The sequence below is a fragment of the Ursus maritimus genome (genome assembly GCF_017311325.1).
Source record: "Ursus maritimus isolate PB19 chromosome X unlocalized genomic scaffold, ASM1731132v1 scaffold_X1, whole genome shotgun sequence".
NCBI classification, from domain to species: domain Eukaryota; kingdom Metazoa; phylum Chordata; class Mammalia; order Carnivora; family Ursidae; genus Ursus; species Ursus maritimus.
Window position 1 is genome coordinate 894,842 of NW_024423319.1, and position 16,325 is coordinate 911,166.

Here is a 16,325-nt window from a genome sequence, read left to right on the forward strand (position 1 = left end):
CCGGTGCTTATCATTCAGCTCAGTATGAACTATTGGTGAGATGTACAGCAGTCATAAGACCTTTTAAGAATGTAGCAACCAGCACACGTTTGATCTTTATCAGAACTATGCAGGCTATAGGTCAGCTTTCCGGGCTAGAGGTGAACATTTTTCTGCTTCTTTTTTTTTTCTTTTTTTAAATCATTATGTTTTATTAATTAAAATATATTACGTTCACACACAGACTAAGTTATACATCTCAAATCCACTCTATCATCCTTTTTGGAAATATAGAATACAAGCATTAAAAAGCATTTGTGTGCTGATATCATGATGTGGGATTAGTGATTTCCATTGTTTTCTTTTTTTAAATTTTTATTATGTTATGTTATGTTATGTTATGTTATGTTATGTTATGTTATTCACCAACAGTACATCATTAGTTTTTGCTGTAGTGTTCCATGATTCATTGTTTGCATATAACACCCAGTGATCCATGCAATACGTGCCCTTCTTAATACCCATCACTGGGCTAGCCCAATCCCCCACTCCCCTCCCCTCTGAAACCCTCAGTTTGTTTCCCAGAGTCCATAGTCTCTCGTGGTTCATTCCCCCTTCTGTTTACCCACCTTCATTCTTTCCTTCCTTCTACCGATCTCTCTGCTATTCCTTATGTTCCACAAATGAGTGAAACCATATGATAATTGTCTTTCTCTGCTTGATTTATTTCGCTTAGCATTATCTCCTCCAGTCCCATCCATGTAACATTTTTCTGCTTCTGTCCCTCATCATACTGAGAAGAAGATGGAGGATTACAATTGGAAATTGAAACTATTTTTAAAAACTCAAATTGTCATTCTAAAATTGGAAAATACAACATCTAAAATTAAAAATTCATCGGATGAGTATAATTTCAGGCTAAACATAGAAAAGACAGGATTAGGGTCAAGCAAATATATCCAAACTGAAGCATAGGAAGGAGAAAAAATGAAAAGAACAGAAAAGAGTATAAGAGACAGGTGAAAGAAACACTCTCAGATGATACAGCATAAGTATAATTGGAGTCCTTAGAGGGGAGCATGTAGAAAATGGGACAGGAAAAAAATTGAATGTCTAAAAATTTTCCAAAACTGATGAACCCTGTCAAGTCACAGATTCAATAAGCTAAGTATGCCCAAAGTATATTAAATACAAAGAAAATTGCACATAGGCAAATAATCAAACTTAAGAAAACTAACAATAAAGAGAAAATATTAAAACCAGAGGGAAAAATATACATGACCTCCATAAGAACAAGATTGATAGCCGACTTTTCAATCAAGCTACTAAAACAACGCTGTCCAATAGAACTTTCTGTGATGATGGGTATGTTCTAGATCTTCACTATAATGGTAACCACTAGTCATATGTGGCCATGGAGTACTTGAAATGTAACTAGTGTGATTGAAGAATTGAATTTTAATTGTATTAAGTTTAATTAGTTTAAATAGTCACACATAGCTGGTCACTGCCTTATTTGACAGCACAATACTGGAAGGTAACAGAATGATATCTTTAAAATGAAAAATATTGAAAGAAAAATGCTAACCTGGAATTCTAAACCCAGAGAAAACATTTCAAAATGAAGTTGAAATAAAGGTGTTTTTAGAAAAACAAAAGCTGAGAGGCTTTGACAAAATAGACTGGTGCTAAAAAGTGCTGGGACATTTTAACATCCATATGGAAAAACATTAAATTGGATCCCTAACTTAGACCACACAAAAAACCCACTCACATTGGGCTGTAAGTCTAAATGTAAGCATAAAACTAGAAATCTCTTAGAAAGAAAAAATAAGAGACTATCTTGATTTTTTATGCTCATCAGAATATTAAAAAAAGAATGAGAAGATTATCCACAGAATGTGAGACATTTGCAGTGCAAAAAGCCAAAAAGGAGTCATATCAAGACTGTATAGAGTACTCCTTTGAATCAATAAGAAAAAGAGATTATGCAATAGAAAAATTGGCAAACAATAACAACAACAACAACATCAACTTGGATAGGCATTCCAAAAACAGGAAATTCAGATAGCTAGTACTCACAAGAAAAGATGCTCAACCTCATTATTAATCAGAGAAATGTGAAATAAAACCACAGAAACACTGCTATGCAACCACTAGAATGGCCAGAAATGTAAAAACACAGTATCAACTGCCTGTAAAGATTTGGAGTAAATGGAACTGTCATACATTGCTGACAAAAATGGAAGATGGCGCAGCCACTTCGGAAACCAGCATGGTAGTAGCTACCAAAGCTGAACATATGTATAATCAGCAATTCCACTCCCAGATATGTGCCCCAAAGAAATGCATATATACGATCACCAAAGATGTGTATAAGAAGGTTCATAGGGGGAAAAAAAGGAGATTCATAGCAGGAGCAGGACTATGTTTAAACACCAAAAATTAGAAATGACTCAAATGTTCATAATTTTGGTATATTCTCAGAATGGAATACAAACTATAGCTGCAAAAACAAAAGAATGTATGTAATATGTTTCCATTTACATACTTCAGAAACAGGCAAAACTAAACTGTGTTTTTTAGGGAAGTGTACATAGTGGTAAAATTATGAAGAAAAGCAAATAAATAATTATTTTAAACATCACAATGGGGGTTACCTTTAGTGGGGAGGAAGAATGTCATTGGACTGTGGTTACATTTTTATACCAAAAGCATTTATGTTTTATGTACTTTATTGTATAATTTTAGCTCACAATTTAAACAGATTTTTTTAAAGATTTTATTTATTATTTATTTGACAGAGAGAGAGAGATAGCAAGAGAGAGTACAAGCAGGGACAGTGTCAGGGAGAGGGAGAAGCAGGCTCCCCATAAGCAAGGAGCCCAGGACCCCGGGATCATGACCTGAGCTGAAGGCAGATGCTTAATCGACTGAGCCCCCCGGGCACCCCTTAACAGATTTTTAAACTTTTAAAGTTTGTTTATTTGTTTATTTATGTAATCTCTACACCCAACGTAGGACTTGAACTTACAACCCTAAGATCAAGAGGCATAGGCTGTACTGACTGAGCCAGCCAAGATTTTTTTTTAAGTAAAGAAGTCCAAGGAGTGAACCCTGGGGCTGTCTTATATTTAGAGTATGTTTCTAAGTCCTACATACATTTAACATTCAACAAATATTTTTTGACCACCTACTGTGTGCCAGGCACTTGTTCCAGCTGCTGAGAATACAGCAGTGGACAAAACAGACAAAACCTCTGCTTTCATGGAACTTACATACTAGTGAAGCCTGAGAGAAAGTATGTTAGGAAGATGGAGTGGTTAACTATACAAAATGTGCTTAGTTGTCCAATAAGATGAGGACATAACAAAATTGATTATCATCAACTTTAATAAGCTACTCACATGATTTGGATAGTGTCTGGATATGGATGATCTCCATCTAGATCTCTTTTGTGAGTTCTCAACCTCTGTATTTGCCGATTTAATTTACATGGATGTCCCACGTGTTTAAAACTGTATACCCCCACCTACTTTTCCTCCAGGGTTGCACATCTCAGTGAATTGCATCACCATCCATCCGTTTGCCCAAATCAGAAACCTGGAAGTTATCTTTAATCCTTCTTTTCCCTTCTCTGCTCCAATTCATCATCAGTTCTATGACAAGTGTCTCAAATACAGGGAGGGCAAGAATGTGAGGTGTTTCTGCCTACCTGGTCCATGAAGATACTGCTTTTCCTCTGCTTTTTTTCACCCCCAGGGCTCAAGGTGGAGATGTCCCTCAGTTCAAGAAAGTGGTTTTCCAGGAATTTACTGATGGATCCTTTACTCAGCCCTTATACCGTGGAGAACTAAATGAACACTTGGGACTCTTGGGGCCATATATAAGAGCAGAAGTTGAAGACAATATCATGGTGAGTTGAGGACAATGAAGTTATAAGAAAATTAATCCTATATGTATATTTTTGTTTCTGATTATAAAAATAATGTATTCTCACTTTCAAAGAATTTTAAAGTATAGAAAATAAAGAAGTTGAAAAATAATCCCATAACTACCATTTTGGTGTATGTTCTCTTTGTCCTATGTATTCTTCTCTTTATGTGTTCAAAATTATACAATGTGTAATTTTACCTCTTCTTTTTTTTAAAGATTTATTTACTTATATTAGAGAGAAAGAGAGAGCAAGACTGGGAGGGGCAGAGGGAGAGGGATAGAGAATCCCAATGCAAAGCTGAATCCCACAACCCCAAGATCACAACCTGAGCCAAAACCAATTGTCAGAGGCTTAACCGACTGTGCCACCGAGGCACCCCTCTACCTCTTCTTTTTTGATGAAAGAACATATTGTAAATATTTCTTATGTCGTTGGAAAGACTTTCTAAATATCTTTTTTAAATGATGACATGATAGTCTATTATGTGAATTTATGGTTTACTTAGCCATTTACTTTGAACAACCTTTTAAATAGTTTGTTATGTTTTCGCTAGTTCAGTAATGCTGCAATCACAACCCTTTTCCTAGGACAAAATTTCAGAAGTGCAATGTACATGAACATTTTAAGACTTTTTCCAATGAATTATCTGTTAATGTCCTTTGCACATTTTACCTTTTTGGAGGGAGTACTTTTCTTATCAATTCATATTAGCTTATATACTATATCTTTTTCCAAGTTTGTCACCTTTTAGTTGTATTTATAGTGGTTTTTGAAATAAAACAGGTTTGAATTATTGGTAGTAACTCATGAATCTTTCCTTTATCACACATAGCTTTTATGTTTATAAAAATCCTTCCCTATACAAAGATTTTTTTATTAAAGTCACTTAACACTTTCTTCAATTTTTTTTAATTTAGTTGCTTAACATTTAACCTTTTAATCCATAAGTAATTCCTGTAGACTAGAAATTATTTTGGTGCATTGTGTGAGCCAAAAATGAAAGCAGTTTTATTCTTTTCCAAAAATAGTCATCCATTGGCCCAATTGATTATTTACATTAAGGATATAGAAGGATCTAAAATTATGGGATTGTGAGCAATTCTTTTTCTGTTTCGATTCTTATTTTCGTTTACATATGTCCTATGAAAGGTATAATTTTTTGAAATCTGAAGTCTTTATAAAGATCATACACATTCGTCCTGGAATTTGTCCTAAGAACCATATGTATTAATTCTTGGGCTTATGGTCTCTTAAAACCCCTGGGGTGATATTTTCCCTTTTACTTTGAAATTGCTTTTAAGTATTTAGGAATTTTCTCTTTTGCAACTTTGAGTTCATACTTTAAAGATTTTAGAGTTCAAAAATTCCTCAGTTTCTTCCATAGATAGATCCTTAGGTTTGGGTCCTGACAACACCCGTCCTCTGTACCACTTCCTTTGGGTATTAAGAACTTGGATAAACCCCAAAATAGGCATTACTATTAGGGATGTAAACCCTAAGCTAAGGACTTTATATGATCCTAAAACATGATGCTCGAATTTTCTCTGCAGGTGACTTTCAAAAACCAAGCCTCTCGTCCTTACTCCTTCTATTCTAGCCTTATTTCTTATGAGGAAGATCAGAGGCAAGGAGCAGAACCTAGAAGAAAGTTTGTCAACCCTAATGAAACAAAAATTTACTTTTGGACAGTGCAACATCATATGGCACCCACTAAAGATGAGTTTGACTGCAAAGCCTGGGCTTATTTTTCTGATGTTGATCTGGTAAGCAGGTGTACATTGCACTGGCCACTTGCTGGTTTAAAAGAAGTGGACTTTGTGTTATCTGCGAAGAATTTTACTACTTATTGTAAGCTTCATGGGAAGCTTTCAGTAGGGAGGTGCCATCATATTTGTGTTTGGGAACTATCATTCTGGAATCTACTAAAGAGGATGAATTGTACTATGGGAAGATAAGGAGTGGGTTGGAGCAGCATAAAAGTTGATAAGAAATCTACACTGGTTCATAGGTGAGGGAGCTCATACTCATAGGATTGATGTCTTCTCTCTCAGGAGAAAGATGTGCACTCAGGCTTGATTGGACCCCTTCTGATCTGCCGCAGTAACACACTGAACTCTGCTCATGGGAGACAAGTGACAGTGCAGGAATTTGCTCTGTTTTTCACTATTTTTGATGAGACTAAGAGCTGGTACTTCACTGAAAACCTGGAAAGGAACTGCAGAGCTCCTTGCAATATCCAGAAGGAGGATCCCAGTCTTAAAGAAAATTACCGCTTCCATGGTAATATATCCCACAGCCAATTATTACTCAGTGTGGAATGCAGTATGCAGTACAACAAAGGAGCCTGGAGCCTGAGGCTTGGACAGTGTATGAATTGAGAGTATATGGGAGTGGAATCCTCATAGGAATCAATATTTTTTACTGGAACAGAGGGAAAGAAACTTCTGTAATAGATTTCAACAGCCTTTTCTGTGTTCTCCTCCAGCAATCAATGGCTATGTGATGGATACACTACCTGGCTTAGTAATGGCTCAGGATCAAAAGATTCGATGGTATCTGCTCAGCATGGGCAGCAATGAAAACATCCATTCTATTCATTTCAGTGGACATGTGTTCACTGTACGGAAAAAAGAGGAATATAAAATGGCAGTCTACAACCTCTATCCAGGTATGAGCTAATTTATGCTTTTTTTCTACCTACTGTACTTATTGAGTGCTTTAAATGGTCTAGCAATCCGTGAACAAAGCAGACAAACTCCCTGATCTCAGGTAGCTTACTTTTTCAACTAACTTAACCCTACAGAGACATAATAAATAAATTAGCCAATAAACATGATAATTTCAGATACAGATAATGTGTTATAAAGGAAATAGAACAGAATAAATGCATAATTAATGTTGCGGCACTTGCCTGGGAAAAGTGGATTTTTCCCCCATCTCAAATCCCACTTGGCACTAGTAGTTCTCCAGAGTGATTTATGTCTGTAACCAGTATATTGATTAAGCAGTACTCAAAATGTTGATCAAAACACAGCTTTATTTTAGCCCTCCACTGTCCCTTTAAAACCAGTTTAGTAGTGGGAGCAGACTTCCCCTGTTTCTGTGTAAAAATTCCAATAAGTTCAGTGACTTTTTGGCTCGCTCTTAAGTAATAAACAGTCCTGCAGTCACTTTACATCGCAAATATAGTTCAGATCCAGAATCACAATGTCCACTTCAAGATGTCTACATTTACTTCCTTTGTGGTTGAGTCCTCTTTTCCTCTACCTCATGTTTATTGTGTGTCCCCACCAACCCCTTCCTGGCTGCTGCTTTGAACTCCAGTATGGAAATGGTAAAGGTTAAATGATAGGACAGTTTTTATCTACTTACAACTGTCACCTTTATTCTAGGTGGTCACTTGTGACTCACTCCTCAGCCCCTCAGTATTGCCCTCTAGCTTCTTGCTTCTGGGGTTACTTTAGCCCTCACAGCAGCCCTAGTAGACGATGTCCACAAGGACCTCACCCTGACTTCCCTCACATCTGGTCAATGGGGAAAAAAAAAAAACCACGTTTGGCTCTGAAAAATCGTGAGAATGCAGTGGCTTTCTCCTGCCTCCCCCACCAAAGCATGCCACCACCCTGTCTCTCCCATTTTCCAGGGGTGGGAGCTATCAGAAGTCCATCCCCAGTACCTCCCAACTGGGGGGGGGGGTCACATAGCAAGCACTTTGGCTTTGAGGGGTCCAAGAGTGGTAGAACTGACTTAGGTAGATTTCCTTTGATGTTCTACATAAACCAATGTATCTTGGGCTCATTTGTTTAGTAAAAAGAAATAATTTTTGTTCCTTTTGTTTTTGATAAGGTGTTTTTGAGACCGTGGAAATGCTACCATCCAAAGTTGGAATCTGGCGGATAGAATGCCTTATTGGCGAGCACCTGCAGGCTGGGATGAGCACTCTGTTTCTGGTGTACAGCAAGAGTAAGTAGCACTGTGAGCTACTCAACCTATTTCTGTACAGCTTTCCTCCTTCCTAGGATGGTTGCTTTTGTCAAGAAATAAATACAAGCTCACAGTCATTACCAAATCTACAATGAATATTGCTGGTAGAAATCATCACAGTCCTCAGGGAAGGACAGATATATTTGAAGCTTTGATCACTTTGAACGTGAAGCTCTAAATATTTAACAAACTGGTGCTAAAACATAGCTTCATTCTCACGACGTCGTGAAGCTCCAAGATCTCCAAGAGCAAAATCGAAAACTGAATTTTGGTTCAATTACCAAAGATAACTTACAAATATGGCTTGGAAGAGTTCGAGATCTAACCCTAAACAAGTAAGACGATCAGTGGTTTACTTAGTTCCTCAGCTGCAGAATGTGGATGGTTCTAGCACCTGCCTGTTAGAGTGAATTAAATGACATGGATAGTACAATAAAATATTCAGTACAGTTCTCAGCACATAGTAAACAATAAAACATATTGACCGTTTGTGAAGCTGCTAGTTGTCATGCCCCTCTCCTTTGATTTCAGAGTGTCAGACTCCACTGGGAATGGCTTCTGGACGCATTAGAGATTTTCAGATTACAGCTTCAGGACAATATGGTAAATACCATTATTTTGTCTCCAAGAACTGGGCTGATTATATCTTCTTTATTTCTGTTGGAGAGATTTGGATGACCCATCCATCTCCGTGCTTCTATTATTCTACTCCGTAAGTGCCTCTTAAATCCATTTTCTCTTCTCTGATTCCTACTGTTGAAGCTACTATCACTTCTCATTACCACCTCCTTGAATGTCCTACCCGGCATTCCCTAGTGCTCCCCTTGAGTCCATTGTCTTCAATGTGGCAAGAAGCTATACTTTTCTATGAGCAGTAATAGTAAAGCTTGGATAGGATCTATAGACAGCTCTCAAATATTGTCTTAGAGCAACAGTGAGCAAACTATGGCCTGTTTTTATATAGCCTTCAAACTAAGAATTACTTTTCTAGTTTTAAATGATTGGGGAAAAAAGAAGAAGAATGTTTGATGACATGTGAAAATTATGTGAAATTCAAATTTCAGTGTCTGTAAATAAAATCTTGTATTGACACATACACTTACAGTTCTCTATGGCTGCTTTTGCTCTACAACAACAGTTAAGTAGCTGAAACCAGATGATCTGCGAAGCCTAAATTATTTACTCTCTGGCCGTTTACAGAAAAAGTTTTGTCAACCCCTGTGTTAGAGGGAACAAAATGCCCTTTGAAAACAAGGCCTGATGGGACGCCTGGGTGGCTCAGTTGGTGAAGCATCTGCCTTCAGCTCAGGTCATGATCCCAGGGTCCTGAGATCGAGCCCCACACGGGCCCTGCTCTGCAGGGAGTCTGCTTCTCCCCCTGCCCCTCATCCCGCTCATGCGCTCTCTCTCGCTCTCAAATAAATAAAAAAATCTTTTAAAAAAGAAAAGAAAACAGGGCTTGAGACTTATATACCAAAATAGTATTGTTTTTCTCTAGGCAAAAGGATGATTTTTTTAACTTCCATTTTTACTTATGTTTTGTTTTTCATTTTCTAACTTTTCTACAAGGAACATACATTGTGTAATGAGGAAATAATGATAGCATTTTGTAGTACTGGTAACACATTCCAGTGTCACCTAATTAGAGGTACTAACAATAAACAAAATTATTAAGTTTAGAAAATAAAATACTACAGTCCTTTTGCCTTTATCTTCTCCACAGCTAGGCTCAGGCTTTCTCAAGAGAGCAATTTTAGGGGCACATGGGTGGCCCAGTCTGTTAACTGACTCTTGATTTCGGCTCAGGTCATGACCTCAGGGTCCTGGGATGGAGCACCTGTGAGTCAGGCTCTGTGTTCAGCAGGGAGTCTGCTTGTCCCTCTTCCTCTGCCCCTCCCCCAGCCCCACCGCCCCCTATGCATGTGCCCACCCTAAATAAATAAATAAATAAATAAATAAATAAATAAAATCTTAAAAGAAGAGAGAGAGCAATTTTATTCCTAAGTGTCTAGGACCAACACAGCTGAATCTAATCTCTCTCCCCTTTCTTGGGCAAAGGACAGTGGGCCCCAAAGCTGGCCAGACTTCATTATTCCGGATCAATCAATGCCTGGAGCACCAAGGATCCCTTTTCCTGGATCAAGGTTAGAAAGTGCATCACATTCAATCGCAGCATGTATTCCTCTTACAAGCTCAAAACAGGTCATTTTTATCAAACTCCAGGTGACCGACAGGGAAAGAACTGAAGAATAGAGTGGCTTCTGATTTGTACAAAAACAGTCAACAGTGAAGACTCGGGAATAGAATTGAGTATGCTGATTTGTTTGTTAGTCCAATCTGGTAAACTGACTTGGAGCCAGTGACTGAAACAGTGTCTTTAGGGTTACTCAATTTCTTTTTAAATGACTAAATCTTTCAAATTTTCTCACTTTCCCATTTCCCCTAGAGCAGCACTGTCCAATAGAAATATAATTCGAACCACAAATGCAAACCACATGTGTAATTTTATATTTCCTGGAAGCCACATTTAAAAAGAAACATGTGAAATTCATTTTAATAATATATTATATTTCATCCAATATATCCAAAGATTTTATCAAGTGAACATTGGGTCAGTCAGGGCTATGACCCCTTCAAGGGCATACATACAGGGCTACATGAGAGCTGAGGGCAATGTAGAAGTGCCAGCTCAGCATCTCGGCCTAACCATGGGAGTCGGTTCCCTCTAGAGCCCAAAGATGCCTCCTACCTCTGGTACTTACAGCCTAAAGAGGGTACTGCAGACACATTTTACCACCTCCTTTCCCCACGTCCATCCACTTTTCATTGTGCATCAGCTTTATTTCCTCTTCTGAGTGCACCAAAGACATCCCCCTACGTATTTTCCTCCTTTGCAAAGTTGCATCTACTCCTCTGTTTTTTCTTGAGGTTAAAATAATAAATAGGGATCAGGGAAAGATGAACCAGCCTACCAGTAGGCAGAAGCAAAGAGCACATCTGTCAGTGTCCCGTCAGCTCATCTTATTTGGTTTGTTTTGTAGGCACTGCCAGTTCTGACTCTATTTGAACTGACTGTTCACGAATTCCGATGTAGTGTTTCTTTGTGAAGCTGTCAAACCACATTTTCTGATCTTGTATTTCCATGGTTTTCACTTTCAACCTTCCATGTATCCCTGGGTAGCAGACACTGTCATCTATTTGGGTGCCCTGCAGCTGTTGTTGCATTTGTTTATTTATTGTGATAGCATTTTCATTTCCATTTGGGGAATTATGTCTCCTTCACTGGCTACAACCTAATGAGATTAGTAAATAGAGTGCCTTTTCCATGCCTACCCAAAGAACCTGAGTGATAGACCCTGTGAAGTTTCCACTTAACTAGATTTGGCCCATTGTTGCAGCTTGTCAAGCTTCTGTCTCCCAAAGAATTTCTTAGTTTCCCAGTTTCACATAATTTACTGCTTGATCAGTAAACGTTTTTATACTTTAGTAAATTCATGATCCAACTATTGAAGTATACAAGGCTTCCTTACAGTGTGCTTTAAACAAGTCCAAGCTATCAAATCCTTACCACACTGTTATTATCATCCTCATTTCAGATAAGAAAGCTGAAGCAAAGAAAAGTAACTTGCCCCAAGTCAGACAGCCAATAAGTGGTTGAGCCAAAATTCAAACTGTGATAGTTGGGCTCCAGAGGCCTAATTTGTAATCATTATACTATACTGTTTCTAGAATGGTCTCTTTAGGTTGATAATCTTCTATTAACTGCCACAGTTTGCTTATGATAATTGAACCAGTTATAAATCCACCTAATTGTATTATCACCCAATCTATATTAAATCACCTCAGCCTCAAGTGAAGCCCAGGTATACATTTTCTTGATCTGGTAACTTTATAAAATACCCCCAGAGAAATAAAGAATTATGTTGACTTCCAAAAAAAAAAGAGAAAGAAACGGTTCTAGGGAGCCAGGGAGGGAATCAGAGATGTCTAGCTGCAATGTTTGTATTTGTACACTGAGTGACTCATTACTGCTTTGCTTACTTCCTTGTAGAGAGATGTGTCTTGTTGTCACAGTCAAATAGATGGCTGGATACACAGGTGAAAGTGTTGACTCTGTAATTGCCAAATTTCTCCAAGATTCCAATTATGATATAGACAAGGCACAATAAGAAGATGAAGTAAATAAGATTGGCAGTTTGCCAAGAATTTTTCAGTTACGGAATGTAGGTGGAAAAGGTGGCTGGCAAGACTTCATTAAAATTTCTAGAAAGTACAATAGTGGTCCAAAAAAGACCTCTCATATACTACATGAAGAACTAGAACAAGTCAATTCAACAAAAGTCACAATTTTTGCACCTGGTACTTTTGGTTGTTTATGCCACAATACCAAGAGGAAAAATGAAGTTTCTTCACTTGGGAGTACCATGTAATCTGAGCCAAGATAGTACTGTAGCTTCTGAAGCTCATGCCACTCTTTGTCCTGTTACCCTGCTTCTTTAACTCCTGTACTTACCACTACTTGATGCTGTATATAAATAAAAACATATATATGATATGTAGTCTGTTTCTCCAAGTCAAATATAAGTTCCATTAGGGCAGGGCTTTTTTTTTTCTTCTTCATTGCTCTATTCCCAGTACCTAGAGCAGTGCTGAGCACATAACGAATACTAAAAATATATTCTTTGGATGGATGGATGGATGGATGGATGGATGGATGGATGGATGGAACTTACTGAAGGAGACAGTCATTAAGCTCAAGTGTTATTACCAATCCAATTTGAGTATACCAGGCATCTGTGACAAGTTAAGTTTGACTTGCTTGTTGGGGCAGTAACTGATGCCAAAATTCCTATAGTAGATCCTGCCTTGTAATGCTTGCATGGTCCATGCTCTCTTTCAGAACCAATCATTCTAGGCGGGATGGGAAAAAAAATTCCTTACCACTCTACCATTATTCTCTCATTCATTCCAAAACATTTGCTATGCATCAGTATTATACCAGAGGCCATGTTAAATGCTGGAGCTAGAGAAAATATAAAAGCTAACATTTATTACGTGTTTAGTATGTGTCAGGCACTGAACTCAGCACATTACATGTATTAATCCTTCTGGTAAACCTTTGCTATAAACACCATTATTATCTCCACTTTACAGATAAAGAAATTGAGACACAGAGAGGTTAGGTAACTCAAACAGGTTCACTGCCTTAAGAATCTCAGTGTAACAAGGAAGGCAGATAAGGAAAGAAAGCTTTATAATATAGTACAATAATATGCTCTAATGAAGTTACATACAAAGTGAAGTAGAAGCATAGAGAAAGCAGCACTAAATTGGGATGAATCAGGAAAGGAGAAATGGTTTCTGAACTAACACTTGAAGGAAGCACAGCAGTTTATTTTTTTTTAATATGAAATCATTTTACTTTACTCATTTTACTTGTTATAATGTGTACAGGCTTTATGAGTGACTCCACTAGTTTTAGAGAGGAAGCACAGCCTTCTTATACACACACACACACACACACACACTCACTCACTCTCTCTCTTTCTCTCTTTCTCTCGCCTTTTCTCTCTCTCTCTCAGGCTAATGACCCAACTTCAAGGATTTACTCTTTTCCAATATTCAGATTAAAGAGATTTGGGTTGGGATGAGAGGAGTCTATAGTGATTTGGGCAGGGTCATTTTTTCTCCTTTTTCATAAGCCCTGGAGGGTTATCTTCTCCCAAGATGTGGCTCAGCTGTGAGCACTTGGAACAACAGAATTTGGCAACTGATGTGTCAGCTATGAAAACTGGTTTTAAGTGATATTTGAATTGCCATGTGATCCTAACATAGCAAATAACATAGGAAATGTAAAAATGCATTTTCTGACATTTCTGGCTATTAAACTTTGAGTTTAATAACAAAATGATTACAATTGATTGTGATTATCTTTGTCTTTAGAGGATTTTAAGATCAGAGAAAAATCTTAACCTATTTGAGAAGAATATTCCTTTTAAACACAATGAAATAAGTTCTCCAAGCTCCTACCAGCTACAATTCTCATCTTCAGATGTCTTTTCTTAGGGGTATTTCTCTCTGTTTTAGGGTGAAGAGTTGAAACAACTGAGTTAGGCATTTTCTATCAGTATAAGTTCTAGACATTCCATGAAACCTAGTTTAATTTCCTAAAGAAAAAAATTCATTATTTTAAATGAGTGTGTGGGGGGAAACAGCAGTGAGCTTTCTCTCAGATCCCACCCAGATTTGCTGGATTGGAAATTAAGAGAATGGGATCAAGCAGTCTGTGTTTTCATAAGCCCTGCACAAGCCCTTGGTGGTTACCAAGTTTGAGAACCACTGAGCTAAATTGTTTCAAGCTTTGTAGAATTGTTCAGTAAGTATGGTGGGGCCAAGTTCTAATGGACTGGAATGAGGAGGAGCCTCTATTTCTACTGTGATTATTGTAAGTGGTCAGAGAATTGGTCCATTATAAGAGATGTCCATTATAATGGTCCATTGGTCCATTATAAGATACTTGGCAAGGAGAACCCTCACTGGGACAGCAGTTGATAGTGCTGATAGTGATGTTGGGAGGGGGACTGGCCTGGGGAGAGTGGAGAAAATTGGCTTTGACGAGGCTGAGGTTGAGGTGTGGGCAGAGCACTAGGTTTTGTGGGTCCATATATGCAGCGCATTGATTTGAAAGTGGTCTGGTTTGTCGGAAAGTAGCCTGGGAACCCAATAAGCACCTTCCCTTTTTGTTCCCATCATTTATATCACCGTTTCCCACACATCCAAGGTACTACTGAGCATATCTGTATTGATATAGATCCTTCTTAAGCCAGTAATTAATTTCAGAAGGTGGTACATACATTTAAAATAAAGTGTTGTTTTAATTGGTAGGTGGATCTGTTGGCACCGATGATTATTCACAGCATCATGACCCAGGGTGCCCGTCAGAAGTTCTCCAGCCTCTACATCTCTCAGTTTATCATCATGTATAGTCTTGATGGAAAGAAGTGGCAGAGTTATCGAGGGAATTCCACTGGGACCTTAATGGTATGTAATTAGTTCTTTCAAGACAATGCTTAAATCTTTTAAAGAGCTTTTGACAAAAATTTCAGATATGGGACAAACACTCCTAGCTTCTACAAACTTAATTCCAAAAAAAGATTTTTCAACTTATGGGCAAAGGAGTGATTATGGACATACATATAAAAAGTAGTAGCATCAAAGATCTCATAGATAATAAAAATGAAGAGATGTTCTGTTGACAGAAATATGTGATTAGGATTGAGTGGATTGATAACATTATGAGTTTGCTTATCGATATTTTCAGTTCTAGAAGATAGCAGGGCATTCAATTTGAATGTCCAGCAGGCAAGAGATTAAAGACGAGTTTAGGGGGGCAAAACCACGAATGGAAATGAAGATTTCTGTCTTCCACATAAAGGGATGGGTGAAACCTTGGGAAGTGATCACAAGACCCTAAATTAAACAGGCTTGAAACCTTAGTATCATGGTCTACTCTTCCCTTATTTTCGTGCCTTTTGATGAATTGGTCCACAAATCCAGCAATTCTTTCTTTGTAATTCCTCTCATATCTCTTCTGTTTCATTTATACTGCTGTTACTATTGCATGAGGCCCCATCACCTCACTCTTCACCTATCATGCTACATTCCTAACTAGTCTCCTGTTTCTAGTCTCTTCTCTAATAAAAGCTGCACATCATTTTTGGGATAATCATTTTATCAGCCCCCTGCTAAAACCTTTCAGTGTCTCCCTCTTCTCTTCAGAATAAAGTTCAGAGTCCTCAAATGGTCCTGGGCAAGATAACACGTGTTTTCCCCTTTAGATCCATGGTCCTGCTTCTCTACCCTGCTTCTTATTCTGTGAGCCTGACCTATGTGGAATACATCAACAGGCTACCTTATCTTCTAGCTTTTGGGAGCACTGGCAAGAGAGCAGAGGAAGGAAGGAGAGTAAGATCAGAACATTTATTCTTGGAGCACCTGGCTGGCTTAGTTGGTAGAGCATGTAACTCTTGATCTCGGGGCTGAGTTCAAGCCCCATGTTGGGCATTGAGTTTACTTAAATATATATATATATATGTATAAAGAAAAATATTTATTCTCCTGGTGCCCTCCTTGTAGAGGATTTGGCTGTATCTCTCTCTCCACTGAAGGTGACTGCTCCCTTCAGAGTGGCTTTCTCTCCCTGGTCCAGTCACTATCACTGAGCACCACACCACCCCAAAACTTAATGTCATAAAAACAACCATTCTGTTTTGTTCACGGATTCCATGGGTCAGGACTTTTAGCACAGTAGAGATGGTTGGCTGTGCTATGTAATATCTAGGGCCTCATCTGAGAAGATTTGACAGCTGGAAGCTGGAATAATCTGGAAGTATCTTCAATTGCATGTCTGGTAGTTGGTGCTGTC

General features: G+C 38.1%; 1 protein-coding gene across 10 annotated transcripts in view; it reads left to right on the forward strand.

Moving 5' to 3' along the window:
- Positions 1-16,325, forward strand: part of F8 (coagulation factor VIII) — a 132,167-nt gene that overhangs the window by 92,789 nt on the left and 23,053 nt on the right. For 3 of the 10 annotated variants that reach the window (XR_005833981.1, XR_005833983.1, XR_005833982.1), the window contains exons 15-22: positions 3,742-3,895; positions 5,467-5,679; positions 5,968-6,196; positions 6,402-6,584; positions 7,763-7,879; positions 8,432-8,503; positions 9,964-10,044; positions 14,786-14,941. Coding sequence is in view for 6 of the 10 variants with exons in the window: in XM_040626611.1 (XP_040482545.1) it covers positions 3,742-3,895; positions 5,467-5,679; positions 5,968-6,196; positions 6,402-6,584; positions 7,763-7,879; positions 8,432-8,503; positions 9,959-10,044; positions 14,786-14,941 (1,210 nt within the window). In the remaining 4 variants the exon portion in view is untranslated. Of the gene's footprint in view, positions 1-3,741; positions 3,896-5,466; positions 5,680-5,967; positions 6,197-6,401; positions 6,585-7,762; positions 7,880-8,431; positions 8,504-8,605; positions 8,613-9,958; positions 10,045-14,785; positions 15,397-16,325 lie in introns of those variants that run through there. The other 7 variants (XM_040626611.1, XM_040626608.1, XM_040626615.1 and 4 more) reach the window with 6 other exon arrangements.